Raw genomic sequence first — 19,776 nt, forward strand, 5'->3', positions numbered from 1 at the left:
TATCTTATCTTTCATACCCCCCACCCCCAAAAAATACTTTCTGCTCTTTGGGGAAAGAGAAAAGCTTTAAGTTTGGAGGAGTCAGGGAAGACCTGCCTGGAGTTGGAGACTTCATCACATCAAATAATCTACATGCAGCATCCTCATGTACGTGATGCCAGTGGAGGAGGGCAATGGCAGACACTGAGGAAGGCAGCCTGAATCCAGATCTGAGGATAAGAGAAAAGGGTGTTCCAGGGAACAGACTCTACCTCAAAGGAAGACCAAATGAAAGGGTGTCCTAAACTTCTAGAAACACAAAAATGACATTATAGGTCTGAGGGAAGTGATCTATTCCCAAGAGACACCTTTGAAAAATATGCAGGGTTTCTGGGAATTCAGAAAGAGCATTCCAAAAACAACCATCAAACACTACTGCCACTAGATCCAAAAACAGTATGTAACTAGACAGACAGTGGGGAGAGGGGGATAGAGAAAGAACGAGAGAGAGAGGGAGAAAATTTATAGTAGGTTCCGTATTTACTAGGGAATAAACAGTCCAACTTGTTATTTGATCAAGGAACAGAAAATATGCCAATTATAACAGGACCTTTCCTCTACTCTCACTCAAATGATAATGTAATTAAATTAATTCAAATCACAATTCAATCATTTTTACTTATGTAATATTGCTCTAGAGTACCTGGGGCCCGATCTCACACAGTAATCACAAATGGACATATTAACCAATACCACAAGAGCACACGCAAAACATCCCTCCCTACCCAGTCATCAACTGCTGTGTGCTCTCAACTCCGTACTTCATGGGCTCTCGGAAAAGACAACAGTGAATCCTCACAGATTGAGCACCAAAAATGCAATATGCATCCCACTTTAGTCCTACTGACTCTAGATGCATCACTATTCATGGCTGAAGAACTAACTCATTATAAACTCATATGGGAAGAGAATGGCTGTCTAGAAAATAAGTTAGATATGTCATAATTACAGGCATCCTAGGTTAAAAAAAAACCCACATAAACACAGACATACCTTTTTACAGGAGCTGAAGGTGCCATCAGGCAGAAGGGGTCTTCGACGTCTCTCAGGGATAAAGGGTGAGCCAAAGCGAATGTAGTGTTTGGGGGTGGTGCAAATTAATGGGGAATGGATAAGACCGGGTAACATGTTCAGGGTTGTTGCCAGTACAGTTGGGTCCGTGGTGATACGTAAAGGGCACTCAACAGGGCATTCTTGCTTCTCTGCTTTGTCATTCAACCATTCTGTAACTAGATACTAAGGTAGAAAAGAGATCATTAGTTGGTGCTGCAGATGTAAAAGCCAGAGGCAGCAGTGTAGCTTACAAAGACAAACCTCAGCTAGAAACTAGGACAGAGGTAGATATAGCAGCTGCAGAGAGTAGGAACTGGGCATTCACAATGCAAGGATATCTTCCTTCACCCTCTCCATGATCATTAAGGGAGCAATAATTCCAGTTATCAGCAATTTAAGCTCTGCCTAAAAGTTAAGGGAACAAAAGAAAGGTAGTAGGATGGTTTCAGCTTGCTGCCTCAAAGCTTTTTTATCTACAGCTTTTCAATCTAATAATACTTAGGTGATTTGTTTTTTTCTGGAGATTACAGGTCCTCTCAAAGTACTAAGACACAGCCCCTGCCAGACTGGACTTATGAAGATGTATTTGTGACTTACCTTTTTGGTTTTGGGGTATTTAGGTGCAGCACGGTTGACATGGGATCCAGTAAATGATACCACAGTCGGGTCAGACCCCATTAATTGCCTGTTTTCTCCTGAACTGTCTATATTTCCAGCTTCAGTAGGAGTTACAGAGCTGTTATTTCCTCCATCTTCCAAAGCAGCTTGTGACAACTCTGCCTGTTGTGCAATGGCCTGCTTCTGACGCTTTAGTCTTTGGGCTGAACTGGTCCGGTACCGAGAAATTCGACTCTTCGGTCGGGGCCTAGAAGGCTTTGCTGGAGGTGGCTTGGGGACTGGTTTCTCTGCAGCAACATCCTATAATAGCAGAGTGAAACGCTTACCAGAAATTTCTTATCAGCGAACATTCTATCCAGTCTCTTATTCACTTTAAGCATTCTGAATATTTAGTATTTAGAAACACTAATCTCAAATGTAATCCTTAAAAAACTTACACAATCAGCCAAAGAGCCTGTAGGTAGATGTCTATTTCTTTACTAGTAAGTATTTACAAAGTAGGTCAAAGTCCACTGAAAGTAGCTATCTAATTTTAGGGTTCTTAGCAGGGAAGGTAATTCTTTCCTTTGTTTCTTTCTCAGGTACTGAGGTCTTGCTTAAGGCTTAGAATTCATGGTCAGGGAAGGAAAAGAAAAGATGAGTTTAACCTGAGAATCCTATGAAAGGTCAGGTGCCTAATTGTGCTATACGGAAGTGGCAAAAGAGATGTGAAATGATTTTTATGAACTCACCACAAACAGTTTTATCTGGCAGAAACAGTATGTTACATTCTAGTCTAAAAATGTTTCATCATTCAAATTCTGTCTCCCTGAATACCACAAATCAGCTACGAAAAGTCTGCAATATGAGGTGAAGCTGAAAATGCTGATTTTAACTATTCCAAAAGACAGATAACTGACATTAGCAAAAGCAAGGATGTCTAAGGCCTGGAGTCTTCCCATCTCTTACCCCTGCTTGGGAAGACCTCCGGGTGTTCACTCCAACACTCTGTGGGGTGCTTGGGATGGCCATGTTTGAAGCAGGGTTGCTAACTTCAGGTTCAGGGGCTTCAGTTTTTGCCTCTTCTCCCACAGGGACCTCTGAAGTGGTGGTAGTAATCTCTATGTCAGAGCTGCTTTGTTCCAAGGGCTGATCCCGCCGCTTCTTTCTTTTCTCTAAGTTTTCAAAAGCATGCATGATGGCTTCGACCTTCCTATCTTCCCGGGTCTAGAAAGAAATAGCATTAGCACAGAAGGAAGCCTCAATAGGAGATGGGGATATTTTTTCAGAAACGTTATTAATGGAAATTCATAGACATTTAAAGACATTTGCCAATACAACGACACATATATCTTAGTGAACAGAAGTAAACACTAAAAATAAAACATTTAAAAAAAAAAGATTTCTTTTAGAGAGAGAGAGAGCGAGAGCACATGTGCTCAAGTGGGGGAGGGCCAGAAAGAGAGAGAGAAAATCCCAAGCAGATTCCCCACTGAGTGGAGAGCCCAATGACGGGCTCAATCTCTTGACCGTGAAGCCATGACCTAAGGAGAAGAAGCTTAACTGACTGAGCCACCCAGGCACCCCCAAAACATTTCTTTTTAAATGTTGGAAACAGTTGTAGAAAAAGGCAAGGTCAAATCTAAACTTTTCAAAATGGTAAATTACTTTGAAACTTTAATAAAAGAAAAACAGCCATCAAAATTAATTTTTCTCTTGATTTTCAGAATTCAAAAGTAACGAAGTAGATCTTTCACTTCTCAGGACCAGAACTAAAGATGGCTGGCTTCAGCAAAAAAGAGAATTTCTGAATTCATGTGACCAAAAGTTTTATTTTTACATCAAAACTTACACAATTCCAGAAAAAGGAGCCCAAACACATGTGTTTTGTTCCAACCAGGCAGTTCTTTGGAAACTAGATTGTTAGTAAGAAACCTCTTAAGACCATTATTAGATAACAGTCACTAGATAACTACTCTGTGTGTGTGTGTGTGTGTGATAAAAATACATACGATACATAATGAAAACTCCTTTATAAAAAAAAAAGGCCCAATTGTCATAAGCAGTTGATGGTACAGTATCTTGTTAAAGAATGAGATGATACAAACTCAGAAGAGAAGGGGTTCACAAGCCATAGGTAGCAGGAACCAAAGGATGTTAGAAGGTACCCACCCTTCTGCTATGAGCTGGGTTCTCCTGGTCATCGGTAACCTCTTCTTTCTCTTCTTCTGCTTTTTCTTCTGGATTGTCTATTTCCTTTAAAACAGAGGCAATATTCAGCTGTACTCTTTAGCTCTAAGAAAAAGCTGTCTGTTTTTTTCTGGTAGCTAGAACTCTAGAAACAACTTTTAATGCTTTATAGTGTTACTCATGTGAGTAAATGCATATAAGCACCATTCTCTGAAGTGAAATGTGGAAAGCAGCTAGAAGGATGTTCTTGACATTAAAAAAAAAAAAAAAAAAAAAGAGAAAGACAATGACTAATGTCACACCCACCTTGACATGAAGGGCATTAAATGTTATTATAAATTCCCTACACACAACAACATGTGGCAACCAGGGAAAGATTACCTCATGGTCACTGGACACAGTTGCTTTCTCAGGAACTTGTTCTGGTTGCTGACTGTTATCCTCTTCTGGAGCCTCATTCTGCTGCTCCATCTCTAGCTCTTTCCGTCGTGCTTTTCTACGTCTTGTCTCTGCTCCGATGGTGGGTAAGCTTGGAGGAGGTGGGAGTGGTGGTTCTGCAGCATTGGGATTCCTTTTCTGTATAGGGCAATTCCGGTTCCCCTTGTGACACGCACAGTCCACTTTATAATTACTGCTCCAAAGAAACAACCGAAAATGCCTGTCTCAGTAGCCTTGCAAAATCAGTCATACGGTCCATTCATTCTCTGGGAGTAACAGTACAGTAATTTCCTCTAGTATTATCTTTGAATAAGTTCAACAGACATATTAGAGTCCTGTGAATACTTTTCAATACTCATTGTTTTCCTGTATAACCCTTACTCCTCCCCTACATATGGTCAGTGGAAAAGAAAGAAACCCTCACTAAGTTCAGTTCTCCCTAATGTCTTTATGTTATTTAGTGGACAGTGAATCAATAATAGGGGCTGAAAAGGCGATACTTCCCTTGCGTCTACCTTCACCACGTCCTCCCTTTTGAACTAAAGATTCCCTACTTATTCCTAATACCTTTTCTTTTCCTACCTGTGCAGAACATCAATTTACCATACAACCTTTTTGGCCTAAAAGGACCAAGGAAGAAAAGGCATCCATTTTATAAAATCCATCACATATTTACCCATGACTTGCCATTTCTGTTTTTCTGCCTTGTCACAGTCAGACAGATTACATGGTTTGAATGGCTGGGATGAATTTTATAAATTTTCATACTGAATGGTCCCTGAAACAAGTGCTGTGTGCATAACAACAGATGCTACTGCAATTTCTAGGAGTTTCGTATCTACCCTTTTTACTGTTCTTGCTATAGAGACATAAAGACAAAACACCTTCGGTTAGGAGACTGGTGAGCAGTGACACAGTACGTATCTGTATTTCTAGAAAAAAACTGCTCAAGTCTGTCTTTCCCTACACAATTTCTAGACAAAAATGCATTACTTAAGAAAAGATAAGGTTAAAAAAAAAAAAAAGGAAATGACAAGGAATAAAAGCAAACTGATAGAAGAGCTTAATATGTAAGACAAGGCCATTCATATAGGAAAGGTTTTGTAGGTCTTACCAGTTACTGTACTCATAGTCAAATGCTATGGTGACCTCAGCATCTTTGGTGATGGCAGATACAGCATAGATACACAGGTGAATCATCCCATCTGCAATCATGTGTCGCACCTGTGTGAATATGGCTTACGGTTGATGATTTACTATAAAGACCAGGAACTCTCCATAAGACAGAAAAAACCTTTTGCCAAAATAATTTCTCTCTACTTAAGAGTTATGGCAGTCTGTTATGTAACTCCATCATTTCACATGAAACTATTACATAGTAACTGTTTGAAAATTTATGATACTTCTTGAAATAAATGGAGAAACCCTGAAATGTTAGAAATTGGGGTAAGATCTCTGCTCTACATCTTAAAGCTGTTTTTGGTTGCTTCAGAGAATTAAAATTCCTTAGCCTGTCAGAGAAGCTCTGTGGATCTTCTTGCTGCATTTGATGTAGCTACACTGATTATGCACTGAGTAATGAACTCTAGAAATGTCTAGAATCTCTCTCACAACACTATTACCTAAAAATCTAAAAAAGTGCAACCACACAGCTTAGGCTGGGCCTAATGACATCTTCTATCACATGGTAATGTCTTTAATATGACCTCAATGATGTCATATCCAGTCTAGCTCTTTCTCTTTAGCAAATGATAAATTTGCTTTTTCCCATTTCTTCTTTCTCTAAGGAAACCCATTCCCTGCCCCCATCCAGTCAGAATAAAAGCATCATTACTTTTTTTGGGATCTCTTATGATAAAAGATCGTAATTATTATCTACAGACCTTAAATTAATCTGAGTGAAGTTTTCAGACTGCCTCTTCAGTAGACTTGTCCTTTGGTGGTTCCATTCAAAGAGAAGTTGCTACAGAAATCTTACCTCTGCATTTGGTGTACATGATCTTCTGATGAACCGAGCATCATTACCGAAAGTACGTGCATCCACACACATCTCTACACCATTGAATTTTGAGTAGAAGAGCACAAAGGGGTATGGTCTAAGGGATATAATTGAAATTCCTGTAATTCTCAACACAAATAAAAGAGCCACCCCATGACTTCACCTCAAATATGAAGCATATGCTGACAGAAGCAGCAGTCCTTTGCAATGCCTAAATTTGAAAAACATCACATGCTTGTCTGCTTTTGATTAAAGAACAAGCACAAAGCAAGGAATGCTTGGCTTGGAAAGGAATCATTACCACTTTATACATTAAACAATTTGCAGATTTGTTTGCACTTTTCTACAAATAGCAGACAGGTGTGAGCTTATCTGAGCATCCTTCAACCAGGATGTTTTTTGCACAGCCATACCACTTTGCCAGGCCCACTTTAGCCCTCATTGCACAGTGAATGATGTTCTTACTTTTTGAAGAAATGCCCATTGACCTCAAATTGTTGTCGTAACATGACTTTCCCTCGATACTCTATTATAAGAGTGTCCAGAGCCAAGTCTCTTGCAGCCCTCAGGATCTTCCGGTGCTTCTGAACACGAGTGACTCTTCCCAACTGTAGCTGCATAAAACCAGAAGATTAACATTAGATAACAGCTACAGAAGCACAGCAGGCACTTGAAGTATTTCCTAATTGAGGAAAAGGCACCGATATTTTTAGGCTTTATTTGTATGTTATTTAGCTCAAAAATCAGAATTTTTTCCCCCAATAATCAGAAATTTTTGAATGACCAAAGCTTCTAGAAGACAGGCTCCACCTAATGAACTGGTCACCTGGTCCCTCACAAAAGACAAGAAAAGATCATTGAAAAAGATATGATTAAGATTTTAGTGGCTCTACATCTAATGCAAGAATGATAAAGAACAAGCTTAGCTTTCTATTAATCTTGAAAATTCCTACTCAGGCTGTATAAGATTTCCTATCCTAATTTATCTATTTTTAATTAATACTTTAAAAATATGTATCTAGACAGTTTCTGGTCACTACAACTTGCTTTTGGTTAAAAATGCTCAACAGCTGGGGCGCCTGGGTGGTACAGCGGTTAAGTGTCTGCCTTCGGCTCAGGGCGTGATCCCAGCATTCTGGGATCGAGCCCCACATCGGGCTTCTCCGCTATGAGCCTGCTAATCTTCCTCTCCCACTACCCCTGCTTGTGTTCCCTCTCTCGTTGGCTGTCTCTATTCTGTCAAATAAATAAATAAAATCTTTAAAAAAAAAAAAATGCTCAACAGCTGGCCTATTTGTTCTTCTCAAGGGGTCATACATTTGAAAGAAATGATAATCCCATTATATGCCCTCTTCCTGGGTTTAGAAAAGTCTCAACTACTTACACGGAGTTTTTTACCCTTTGATCCTTACCTGCATTTGGGAACCAATAACTGTATTATTACAGGCCAATTCAGTCTTATTAATAGTGTCTAAAATAGCAGGTTTGCCCACAAATTCCTTGCTAGAATGTAGATGTTGTTCAAGGGCGTTCTGTACATCTGCACTGTACTGATTAGTGAAAGCTTCTTCATACTGATCAGTCCATAGTCTTATCCGATTTTCCCATCCCTCAGTTGTATTCTCATCTAAATTCTGTGCTTCAGAAGGAGAATTCTGTAGAGAACAAAGGTCAGGTAGGTTAGGAGAATCCATGCATAAAAATGGGGGGAAAACAGGCTGAATTTCCAGAGAAAATTTATTTTCACTTGGCAGTTGGTGTGGCATAAAAGACTAATGGCCTCGGAGTCAGGGGATCTGGCTTCTAATCATGGTTTTATTACCAAGGAGATGTGAGGCCACGAACAACTTCTTAGAGAGACAAGCTTAGTTTCCTCATTAATAAAGTGATAAATTAATCTGGATCATAGTCCCATCCCATCACTGTGATTTTACAACCATTTTTAAATCACAGAAATAGATTTTGTTCTTATCAGAAGAATGACATAAGTTCATAAGAAAATCTTGATAAAAACAAATGAGAGATAATGTAAAAGATTACAGTTTAAATTTTAATACTTACTGAGTATCTGTGTTAGTGTACCAGTCTAAACTGATATTTCACTACTCTCCAGAATTTTTGTGACTTATTATTTTCATTATACAATTAATACATGTTCATTCTAAAAATACATGTGACCCAAATAAATAACCCGTAATCTCGTTTCCCAGGGACAAAGTCATCATTGTGGAGTGTATCTTTCTAGCACTCTGACAGTTTAAACAGCTACACTCTGAAGAGGTGAGGTGGGGCAGAAGAGTACATAGATGGAGTGCAGAAAATGCTGGGAGGTACTTTGCTATACTTCTCTAGGAAAACCACTGCCCTCTATGGTGACAATACTGAGAAAAGATTATGGTATTTCAACAACATTATCCTAAACAGACAGTTTTTATGTTTGAGATATAGAGACACAGTTTAAGTCTGACATGTGTTCTCCTCCATGGTGTTAAAGACTTAAAGTGTCATCAGAAAACAAAACCAACACCAATAGTGATGATGTCATACCAGTGATGACTAGAAGGAAAAGATACCATAGCACAAAAAATACTTGCAAATCCATGTCCATACTCAAATTGCAAATACAGGCATAAGAAAATTAAATATACTTTCCATGAATGACACAGAAACACTTATGTTTATTTTAACAACTGCTTTCTTTCACTTTTGCGTCACTGTTTGTGATTGACTGCTGTCTACCACCCTTTCCCCAAGGAACAGGGAAATGAAAGGAAAAAATTAATGCCTTTGTTTTCTACCCTTCTCACCGGAGTCCAAAAGAATGAACAATAAACAAAGGGATCTAAGAAACATCTGAGGCCAACACACTGAGAACACAGTATCACCTGCTTGAGGTATTAGGAGCAGCTAAGCAAAAGAGAAGTTCAAAACCTGAGATGTAAGGGTGCTTACCAGACTGGGGATTAGGGGTGCCCAAACAGTATTCCCAGGTTTAAGCATTCAGTAGTGATCACTAAACCAATGACTTACTACACTTAATGTATACCGGAAGCCACTGTCACATTACTAACTGTTGTTCACGAATACAACTCTGACTACACTGCTATCCCATTCTTCTGGGTACTTGAGACCCTAACTCAGTGCGTTTAGAGCATGGTTCTCAAGCAGAGGTGATTTTTGTCCCCAGGAGACATTTGGTAATATCTGAAGTCATTTCTGATTACCACACCTGGGTGTATGTGTTACTGGCACTTAGTGGTTAAGAACAGTCTCCAGCAGGCAAGCTTTTGAGTTTGGGATTAGAAATCTAAATGATAAATACTTCCCACTGTTTTGGCTCTCAACCACGTCTTTGGTGGTACTCTTACTAATAATTAATTCTGAGCACAAATTTGTAACCCAACTTAGAATTCTGATAAGAGAATCAAAATAAACCGACTGGTATTTTTTTATTATGTAAATTTTAAGACGCCTGTGGGACTGTCAACACCTTGAAAATGCAAGCAATATTTACATGTAGAGAGGTTTATAAGCAGTTTTCAGGGGCAGCCAGTCAATAGCTTTCGAAAGGTTTCGAACATTTGGAGGCAAGTTACAACAGTTAGCTGATAAAAGAGAAAAGGGCATTAACAGCTGGGATCAGGGCTATGTCTGCCCTATAAGTCTATTTAAGGTCCCCTCTAAGCAAATGAGACAAAAATAAAGGGGGGCAGTTAAGGCAAATGTAACCTCTTATAGGAGACAGATCTAGCAAAAAAATAACAATTAGGTTGTGTTCTAAGACATCCCAGGACTCTGATGCTCTTGGGCTGAGTCCTCTCCCATTGCTTTTGCAGATATGTACAAGTCTATTTACAAGTATATGCTAGGTGAGGCCTTCAAATTTTAGATCAAGTGTTACCTATGATCTTTGTTAACATCAGTTATATTGGTGTTCCATATATACTCATGTATATTAATCTTAATAAAGCTTTTTACTAAAAGATTTTCATGTTTATGCCATATAACTGTTAACAGCAAAGATCTTGCTTTTTTTTTATCATTTACACATTTAAGGATAGGAATTCTTAAAGAATTAAATTAGATTTTAATTCTAAGTAAATGTTTAGAAGCCATAAGTAATGAATTAGGAGCTATGCTATCCTCCTACATATATATAAGTAAAGAAAGATACCAGACAGTATAATTAAATCTCCTTTGGGCAAACTGTTCTTTATCACCCAGTACCTAAATGTCCTTTAAATTTTAAACCATTGCATGTAATTTCTCAATTCTCCAACCACTATCCAGTATCACCTTACAAGCTCTTTCATTTGATAACTGAAGAAAAGAAACACACTAGCATCATTTGAATTTTCTATACCAAATAGATATGCCAGGAAAAAAACAGTTCAAAACTAAGTAATTCCAGTAAGAGTAACTCCTATTCATAATACTACTTTCCTAACTGATGAAATTTATCCTTCCAGCTGGTGACTAAAGCCCACATGGTGCTAGGGTGGGTGCACAAGAGATCCTGTATCACTAGAAAAACCTCAGTCCTGAGGTTGAGGCCAATTACAAGGACAGAACACATCAGCCCCATTTTGTTTGGTAAATGTCACCTAGCCCCCTTAACCCCACCCCCCAGAAAAGCAGCTAATGAAAAACCAGTAAATGAAGGCTGATTACAGAAAGGGAAAATATTTCAGAAAATGGCCAAGAAAACCTACTTTTGAGAAAGGCTCTATGAAAACTGAATGGCAACAATTATAAACTAACAAAAAGCAGAGTCCAAGATTCCCAGACCATCAATGTCAGGAAAGAAGCTGACCAAAATGCAAGATCACAGTGAAGTAAAACACAGCATCAGGGAAGAATACCCCTTACCTTCATCCGCAAGGACTTCCGGGATCCCTCTCGAAATGCCTATCCCAAAGAGGAAAACAAGTAGAACAAAACAAAACTTGGTACCAAGAATGACAGTTATACCTATCTGAGACTAAAACTAAAGCAAGAACTAGTGTTTTCGTCTGTCCCCTTTTCCCTAGGTAACAAATACAATGGAATCCCCCACACTATTATCAAGAATAGGGGCAGCTCAAGGCCAGTGAACTCTGAGGCTAATTCTAACACTTTCCATGGTGAATCTAGGTAATTAACAGGGAAGAGCATGCATCACTTAAATCCTATATGCACCCCGACACTAGAAGAAAAAGTAAATAAAAACATTTCGTAAGGTTGCAGATTTATCAGGTTTGAAATTAAGAAGAAAACAAAGACCAATCCCCTAAACAAGGGGTGGACAAGTCACCTAGGAACAACAAAGTTGCCATGATGGGGAAGAAAGAACACAAAACAGAAGAGGTTTCTCCTGGAGAGTTTTTAGTTGAGACTACAGGAAAGTGACCACAACACTGAGGAAGCCTAGATCATTCAAGAGATGTTTCCTAACTTTTTTGAAACAAGGAGAAAACAATCAACCCAATGACATGAGGTGGGCATGTACCAGGACAAGAATTTCAGACTATGCCTTGGGACTGAGGAGGTGGGGAGATAATGAAGGATAGCGGAAGCCTAGACTGGAGGCTGCAGCACATACGGGCTTGGCCAGGTGGGGCTGGGATTTCATACCTGGGATGGGGTTTGGAGTAGAAGAAACTTTGTGCCAGTTGTGATGTTATGGAGTGGCAGAAGAGAGGTTGGTCTACATGTTCACAACATAGATTAGCCGATTTTTGCAAGCAGAGCAAAAGTGGCCCTTCAAACATCTGGATCAAACTTCTTAAAAGAATTTTGGTGCGTTCTTGGTCCAAAATTTGGGCTATTTCAGACATAGTTCTACTTAAGATACTCTGACCCTCCATACCTTGATTTTCTTCGTCTTTGCTGCTGCGCGACCCTTTTCTGGACTCTTCTTCCGCTTCTTGGGTTTGGTTCTTCTAACAGTTAAGGTGATGCTTGTAGGTGTGTGCTGTGTTGCTGTGTACAACACAGTGGAAGGAGAAAGCTCCTCATCCCAGCTTTCTGTTGCACTGCTATCCCCACCTGAAAAAAAGTTATTTCATAGTTCACACATTGTGCAAACAGCGTCAAAAATGCATTAAAAGAAGCTTATTTCTTTATCTTTATTCCTTTTCCATATTCGGGAAGTCATAACTTCAATGAACTCTGTCATATGTAGAACATAAATACCCACCTTTCTTATGAAAACAAGGTTCTTTCTGTATCACTGGCATCAAGCATAGGAATTCTGCTCTACATCGTATATATTTTCCCCCTTGTACTAAGTCCCCAAGCTCCATCACCTCAATGTATTAACACAGAAAAAGGGTCTGTTTTATTTGGTATGTGTGCTCACAAGGAATATTTTGATTGCTCTGGGGCTAAAATGTTGTTTCTGGAGATATTAATTCACAACAAGAGAATTACACAGTGGTTGTGAGAGAACTGCTTTCTCTTTCCATGAAAAGCTAGGGACCATGGGGACTAACAGGAGCTCTTGAGGTTATTTAAACCACAAAATATTTATCTGTCAAAACATGGGCCCAACCCATTTTTGGCTCACCTGATATGTTGTCCTGCTTCCGCCGATGAAGTCTAATAACCTTCCCCCTGCTCATTCCCCTAAAGAGGGAAAATAAACTTAAAGTAGTCCTTCCAACAGCATGCAGCACATCGTCGCACACATGGGAGAAGTGTCCCTGCATATACTACCCCCTTCCTCCCACCTACCAAATGTTTCCAGGACATTAAATTTCATATCAAATTCAATAGCTTTAACATCAATCTCTCATTCCTTGTTGTCAGCAATTCTCACCTAGTGCAGAGAATTCGAGCCAAGGAGCACTAAGGAATCATCTACATTAACAAACACAAGAAAGAATACTTTGAGCTTTTCCCTACTGATAAGAAACCCTAATCCCAGCAACCCAGGCTTGAATTGAGATGGAGCATGATCTTACCTGCACTTGTCACAGTTGAGAAGGAAGCCATCCTGAGAAAGACCACAAGGACACCAGGTAGGAACAGTCTCTCCTTCAGAGTTCGGGCTGTCTCCACAGCGTTCCTCTACGGGCGACGGCAGGCCATTCAGGTCAGAACGAGGGATGATCGTCTGGACAGGGGGAGAAGCAGGAGGTGTCGGAGGAGGAGGGGCTCCGTAATTATGATCCTGAAAATAAGATTTTTTAAATCAACAGTGTCCAAACACTGGCCCCTCTCTCCCCTAAAGTATGGTACATATGGAAAGAAAGAAGAAAGTAGTACCCTTTGTTTTTTGGCTTCAACCAGGAAAGTGATAAAACAAAATGCCAAGGTCAACTGGGACATAAAAACAAGAACAATGATGCAGGGCTAGACGTCCGCTGGAGGCAGGGAAGTGCAAAAGGGGCAACTTCGTCATGCTGCATATAAACATTTCAAGAAAGTCACAATGTATAAGAATGGATTACACTCCAGGAAGATCACTGCTCTGGAGAGAAACAAATGCATACTCACAGCATAAGGCAGTCCTCGACACCCATGCCTCTGAGTGGTCCCATAATTATGAGTGGAATACACGCTCTTCTCATTAACTGCTGGACTAGCCTCCACAGATTCAGGGCTGCACAAAGGCGAAAAGCAACGCATGATAGCATAACACCTAATCTTCCCTTAAACTAAGACTGTAACTTCCCATGCTAACCCCTCCTCTTTCCACAACCACCAGCCACTAGAATAAGAGAAGGAACTCAGTGAAACAATCTGATTAACATAACTAAGCCTATAAATAACAGGAGTGTTATTAAATGTGGATTTGTGTGTAACATGAAGCCAGTACAGGCAGATGTCTCAAGGCAGGCACCTGGAATACAAGGTGTCCCTAATGACAAACACAAACGTACCAGCTGAGCAGGGAGTTTCCCCTAGAGAAGCCACTCTGGGCTGGTTTAGACTCAGAACTATTCTTCTTAATTGGATCTCTTAATACTTCCATGAAACCTCACATGACATTTGCAGTGAGTGAGATGATGAAAGTGCCTTCTGCACTGCCCCAGGGACCAGGCCCTCTTCCATTCACTACCAAGACAGGATACCCTGAAGAAAGTACAGGTAAAAACAATGGCATCTTATATTTATCACACCTCTCATCTTGATGAACCCCCAAACACCTTTCAAATATAAGAGTAATAACTTCTCATCCACCAACGACATGCAAGCATATCAAGGACACGGTTACTTAACAGCTGCATGGTGATACCACAGAACTTCAAAATAATCAAAACTGTACTCAGAGGTTATTGTTTATTGACAAATAATCAGAGTTGTGGCTACCATTCTGAATCACCCATTATTTTCTAGGTGCTTTTATATACATTAATTCATTTGTCTGCAACTAGTAAACATGGTAAATAGCACCCCATTTTTACAGAAGGAGAAGTTGAGGTGGTGAGATTACATGACGTCACCAAGATCACACACTGACAAAGCCAGAATTTGAAACAATAGCTAACTCCAAATCCTGTGCTCTTTCCACTGTGCCTAACTGATTTGGAAAACCAGGATAACATTCTATCTTTAAAGAAAATGATATGAAAATTTAAGTAACCAGGCTTATTGAGAAGCCTGGTTTAATATCTTTTCATACCCTCATCTAGTGGAAAACAAACTTTCCAAGTATAATTTGTTAATATAAAAACATTATAAATGTGTTCAAATTTAGAAATTTAATTGTAAGCCTTTACTTGATAATAAAAAGGCATAGGTAACAAAGGACAAAATACAAGTTTTGGGAAAAAAAGAACTTTTAACTCTGTTACCTGGTTAAGTTTTAGGGAATTTTGAAAGATAATTAAGAAATGCAATTGTATGACTTTACTGAACTCAGTAATGGATTATCTGTCATTTAAATTCACAAATTAGAAACTCCAAGGACACTTACAACTCAGCCTTAGAGATCAAAGGGTCTTTTAGGGAATCAAATAATGCACAGTTTGCTTTAAGGAACAAACGTTTTCCTGCTTGGAAGTATACAATACACAGTACTTGGCAGGAATAAAGTGTGCAGTTCAATGTGGTGCAATGTCAGCTGAGAAGTGAGGGATAAAAGAAAATTCTGAGATATATCCAACTCACCCAGTTATATGCTCCAAAACTGTGAGAAGGGATCTTATTAATAACAGCAAAGGTAATTTCTAGGTGAAGAAGAACTTTAGACATAGGAAAGTATTCTGTTAGTGAAGTGCATGCATTTTATTCTTTAAGAGTGTCTGCAAGATGGGAATTGGGGTGGGGGTACATCAAGAATGCAGGTCAGTATTCTTGAGAAAAGATGATCTGACATGGCTCACTGTGAGGCAATCAGCTCTGAGTATTAGGAAACAGGTGGGGTTTCCTAAATGAAACTGAAGGCAAACAAGCATTAATAAAATGAAGGCAGAATTTAGTTTCTATGATGGACAGTTAAGAGAAAGTAATAACTTTCAACACTGTTAATTCACTAGATACACAAGTATTCCAAAAAAGCTGTACGTATTTTATACAAGAGATTTTGTACCACTGAACACATGGGGTGAAACATGGCAGCTGTTTATTAGAAATGGAATTTTTCTGGACGGGAAAAAGGAAAGTGGCATGAAATAAAAGATGGCCATGGAGATGGAGCTATGTTGGTTGTATCTTACCCATCTCCAAACTGGGTAAATATGAACATATGCACTTCATGTGCAAGTCTAGGGAATAAAAATAAAATGTATTTTGTGGAGGTTAAAAGGCCATCCCAATGGACAATACTTTCTAGTAAAGCACAGCATTTAATATATTGCTATGTGTGCCAAATATTAAAATTTAAGCTCATATCTTTTGATGAGGAAACTTGGTAATTTCCATGCTGGCTATTAATTAAATAGTCACATTGATAGATAACTATACAATTTCCTAAGATAATCCTTGACACACACACATATATATATATACTCTTATCTATATTTCAAAGTATGGAGTAAAAATCTGGAGTGTCAGGACTGCATTTCCTTATCAGCCAACCATTTTATGCAAATATAGCCTATGTCTGAACTACTGTGACAGTTGGGCACATACACAGAAGCCATGCTTACAACAGATATTGCACTGATTGTGTTTTAAATACAACATGCAACCTGCTGCTATAATGCTACCTCTTGGAAAATGTCTGAAATTCATTAATGGCAGAACTGTAAATTCAGAAAAATCCTTGCTTTTATTGTTTTATCTAGAGGTTCTCCTACAAATACATAAAAAAATGCATAATGCCTACTGTTGTTATCAAATTTAAAATCCCATGAAATAAGGTCTAGGTCTTTTACTCAGTTGAGTATGTTGCCTTTCATACCAAGTTTAATCTTAGAGTGCCCAGAACAGTGGAATATGCATGACAGTGGAATATGCATGGTGAAACATTAACAAATATCATCTAAAATGTAACAGAATGGCACATAAGCTAATTGCTGACACTCTCTTGCTTTGTAGAAATACTAAATGGATAACTGTACAACAACAGTATCAGAAATCTGTCAAGAAATTACAGATGAAAATGTTTCAGGAAATAGAAACATCACAGTCAAATTTTTAGGCCAGAAGTCTGCAAATACTTCTGGACTCCCTAGCAGCATTTATGGGTGGTCACCTCTGCACTCTGGGAAAAATACCAGTTTTAAGAATAATTGCTTTAAGTTTTTTTCTCTATCAGTCCCAAAGTCATTGATTTAATCTCTGTTGAAATTTCTCACAAATGTTAATGCTGTCTACCTGTGTAGTTTGTTAGGCAATCCACGTAAGAGGTAGTGGCTGACTTTATAAAAATCTGTTAATACTATACAATTATAGTTCCTAATGCAGGAAGATTTTTTAAGTATTTGGGAAATAGTTATAAACTTGGAAATCTCAGCTATCGGCAAAACTGAATCTCTTAGGCATGCAAAAAAATAAAAACAAAACAAAACAGGAAAAAAAGCCCTGGAAGGAACACAATTCCACCCTTCCCATCCCCCCCTCCCCCTTCCTTTTTATATGGGAATAAGGCCAAAAACTTTCAGTTCTCAACTACCCCAGAATATAGTATACTGCTTCTTGGGGTAGCTTAATTTTAAGTCTTCCTCTTTCAGGAAGACAATAGACAGTTAAGTAATCCTAGGTGGCTTTGTGAAGAAAATATACATGCTCTTTACTATATTCTCAGTTTCAAGGAAGAAAACCACTATTAATCAGGGATGCAGTTGAACCCAGAGCTCTGGTACAGTTGCTTTGCTTTGCTGAAGGGGGAAGAATCCCCAGGGACTATGAAAATGGCAAGAGAAACAGGGGAATTAGAGCAACACCCACCTCACTCAAGAAGTGGCTGTGGGATCAAGAGTCTGAACTGGACCTGAACATATTCAAAACACCAGGATTTTTCCAGCCCAGACCCTAATCCCTGGTACTGCCTGGAATAGACTTGGCTTCTGGGGGTGTGCTGCCCCCTAGGCCCCTTGGGTCTCTTTCGCTGGACTTTCACATCCTGGTGTAGTGCCACTTCGTCTTGAAAGGTAGGGGGCTTCCACTTCCTTTCTGTAAGCAAGGAAGATTGGGTACAAGGGAGGTAAAAGGACAAGAGGGGGAATCTGTGAGCAGGGGGAATCTTGGACAACTTAAAAGAGAAGGGATACAAAAGGCTAAAATTTTTTAAACTGTGAATAATATATAAAGTTTTATAATGAAGGCCTACCTTCATTGCCATTTGGTATTTAAATTCTTCAAGAATTGAGAGTCTATTTTAGGGATTGGGCTTTTCGACAAACTCTGAATTCCTAAAGCTGCTCTTAGCTGAAAAAAAAGTTTGGTACCACTGATTTTGAAGGTCCTCTTTCTAGGCAATGAATATTATATAAAAACAGATGACACTTCTTTCAATGTTTTCTACCCCAAATATGAGAAGTTCTAAGTAACCTGCCCATATAAAGTTTTAGCCCCTTTACTCTAGAACAGTGAGAAGTACATAGGAAGAGGCCTTCAAGGAAAATCAGTTGGAGAGAACTCCTCTTTATCTCCATCCTCAGAATAATCATTAACTCTACAGACGCACGTAGTGACACCTACTTCATTTCAATCTTCCCCACCCATCAAAACAAATGAAAATGTAATCACTACTGTGCAAATTTAATTCAATTGTATTATTTACTAAGAACACCTCCCCCCCTTCTAACTCTTTTTTCCCTCCAGCTTCTATGGGCAAAAAGGGAACGGTCTAATGTCATTGACAGTGGGCTAGGCTTGGGTTTAGAAAATACTGCCTACTTATTATTAGATGCCCATAAGAAAGTTATCTCCACGCAAACTGGTAACACACCTACTACCCAGAAAGTAGCACTTACTCTGATCCAGCAGCCATATCTGAGTAGGATGTATCTGGTGTGGTGACTCCCAGAGGGATTGCAATGCTCATGACGTCCAATACAGCAGAGAGTGGAAATCACGGGGTCCAATTAATGGAGACTGGCCACTCTGAGAGTGGGGGTGAGCTGCACAGCCTTAACCAACATGTTATGGACATGAGGAATCCTGCCACAGAAAAGGAAAATATCTAATAACCAGATAGTTCTTTACATTTATCGTAAATGCTACTGAATATTTTCCCATTTTTATTTATTTATAAAAAAAAGATTTATGTATTTGAGAGAGCGGGGGAGGGGCAGAGAGATGGGGGAGAGAATTCTAAGCAGACTCTGCTGAGCAGAGCCAGTTGAGCATGGAGCCAGACATGGGGCTCGATCTTACAACCCCAAGATCACAACCTGGGCCAAAACCAGGAGTCAGATGCTCAACTGAGCCACCCAGACACCCCTATTTTGCCATTTTTATAATAAGTCTTTTAAGGGATAAATATAAAACAAGTACAGCAAAGGATCTATACATTGTCCTACTTTACTGTGTACTGCATTAATGTTCTACAAAGGGGGTAGCAAAAGTTATGCTTACTTTTCATTTCTATTTCATTTTTTTTCTTTTTAGCTAAAGGGGAAGTACAGTCTGCCTAGCTTGCTAGCAAGTACATTTCCACCATTATACAACTGCTCATCAAACAAAATTTTCTCACAGCCTAGGACCCACAGAATAAGTTCTAATTTATAGGATGGTAAATAGAAATATCAACGTTTAACCAAATTCTTTAACAATTAAAAACCTTCATTTAGGGGCTACTGGCTGGCTCAGTTGGTGGAGCATGCTACTCTTGATCTTGAGGTCATGAGTTCAAGCCCCATGTTGGGTGTAGAGCTTACTTAAAAACAAAACAAAACAAAACAAAAAACAACTTCATTTAAACTTGTTTCCCCCTAGGCCACAAATAAATGCAGTTTTACCAGCAGCCAACAATATTATTTCTTCCAGATTAAATATGAGGATAAAAGAGGTGTTTATGGGGCGCCTGGGTGGCACAGCGGTTAAGCATCTGCCTTCGGCTCAGGGCGTGATCCTGGCGTTCTGGG

At 39.2% G+C, this 19,776-nt stretch overlaps 1 protein-coding gene across 24 annotated transcripts in view; it reads right to left on the bottom strand.

Annotated features, from left to right (window-relative positions):
- The window catches only part of SETD5 (SET domain containing 5), an 80,592-nt gene that overhangs the window by 26,133 nt on the left and 34,683 nt on the right, over positions 1–19,776 (bottom strand). For 6 of the 24 annotated variants that reach the window (XM_087866818.1, XM_087866816.1, XM_087866817.1 and 3 more), the window contains 16 exons: positions 18,664–18,850; positions 14,182–17,860; positions 13,796–13,901; positions 13,261–13,469; positions 12,864–12,922; positions 12,165–12,343; positions 11,186–11,224; positions 7,729–7,971; positions 6,782–6,930; positions 6,296–6,413; positions 5,432–5,541; positions 4,261–4,510; positions 3,862–3,945; positions 2,659–2,916; positions 1,690–2,010; positions 1,033–1,275 (listed from right to left, as the gene is read on the bottom strand). In XM_087866818.1, coding sequence (XP_087722944.1) covers positions 1,033–1,275; positions 1,690–2,010; positions 2,659–2,916; positions 3,862–3,945; positions 4,261–4,510; positions 5,432–5,541; positions 6,296–6,413; positions 6,782–6,930; positions 7,729–7,971; positions 11,186–11,224; positions 12,165–12,343; positions 12,864–12,922; positions 13,261–13,469; positions 13,796–13,901; positions 14,182–14,273 — 2,460 coding nt within the window. In that variant the 5' untranslated portion in view covers positions 14,274–17,860; positions 18,664–18,850. The other 18 variants (XM_087866820.1, XM_087866821.1, XM_087866826.1 and 15 more) reach the window with 13 other exon arrangements.

Source organism: Ursus americanus, chromosome 14 (genome assembly GCF_024610735.1).
Source record: "Ursus americanus isolate L20-20 chromosome 14, mUrsAme1.1.p, whole genome shotgun sequence".
In the NCBI taxonomy this organism is placed as follows: domain Eukaryota; kingdom Metazoa; phylum Chordata; class Mammalia; order Carnivora; family Ursidae; genus Ursus; species Ursus americanus.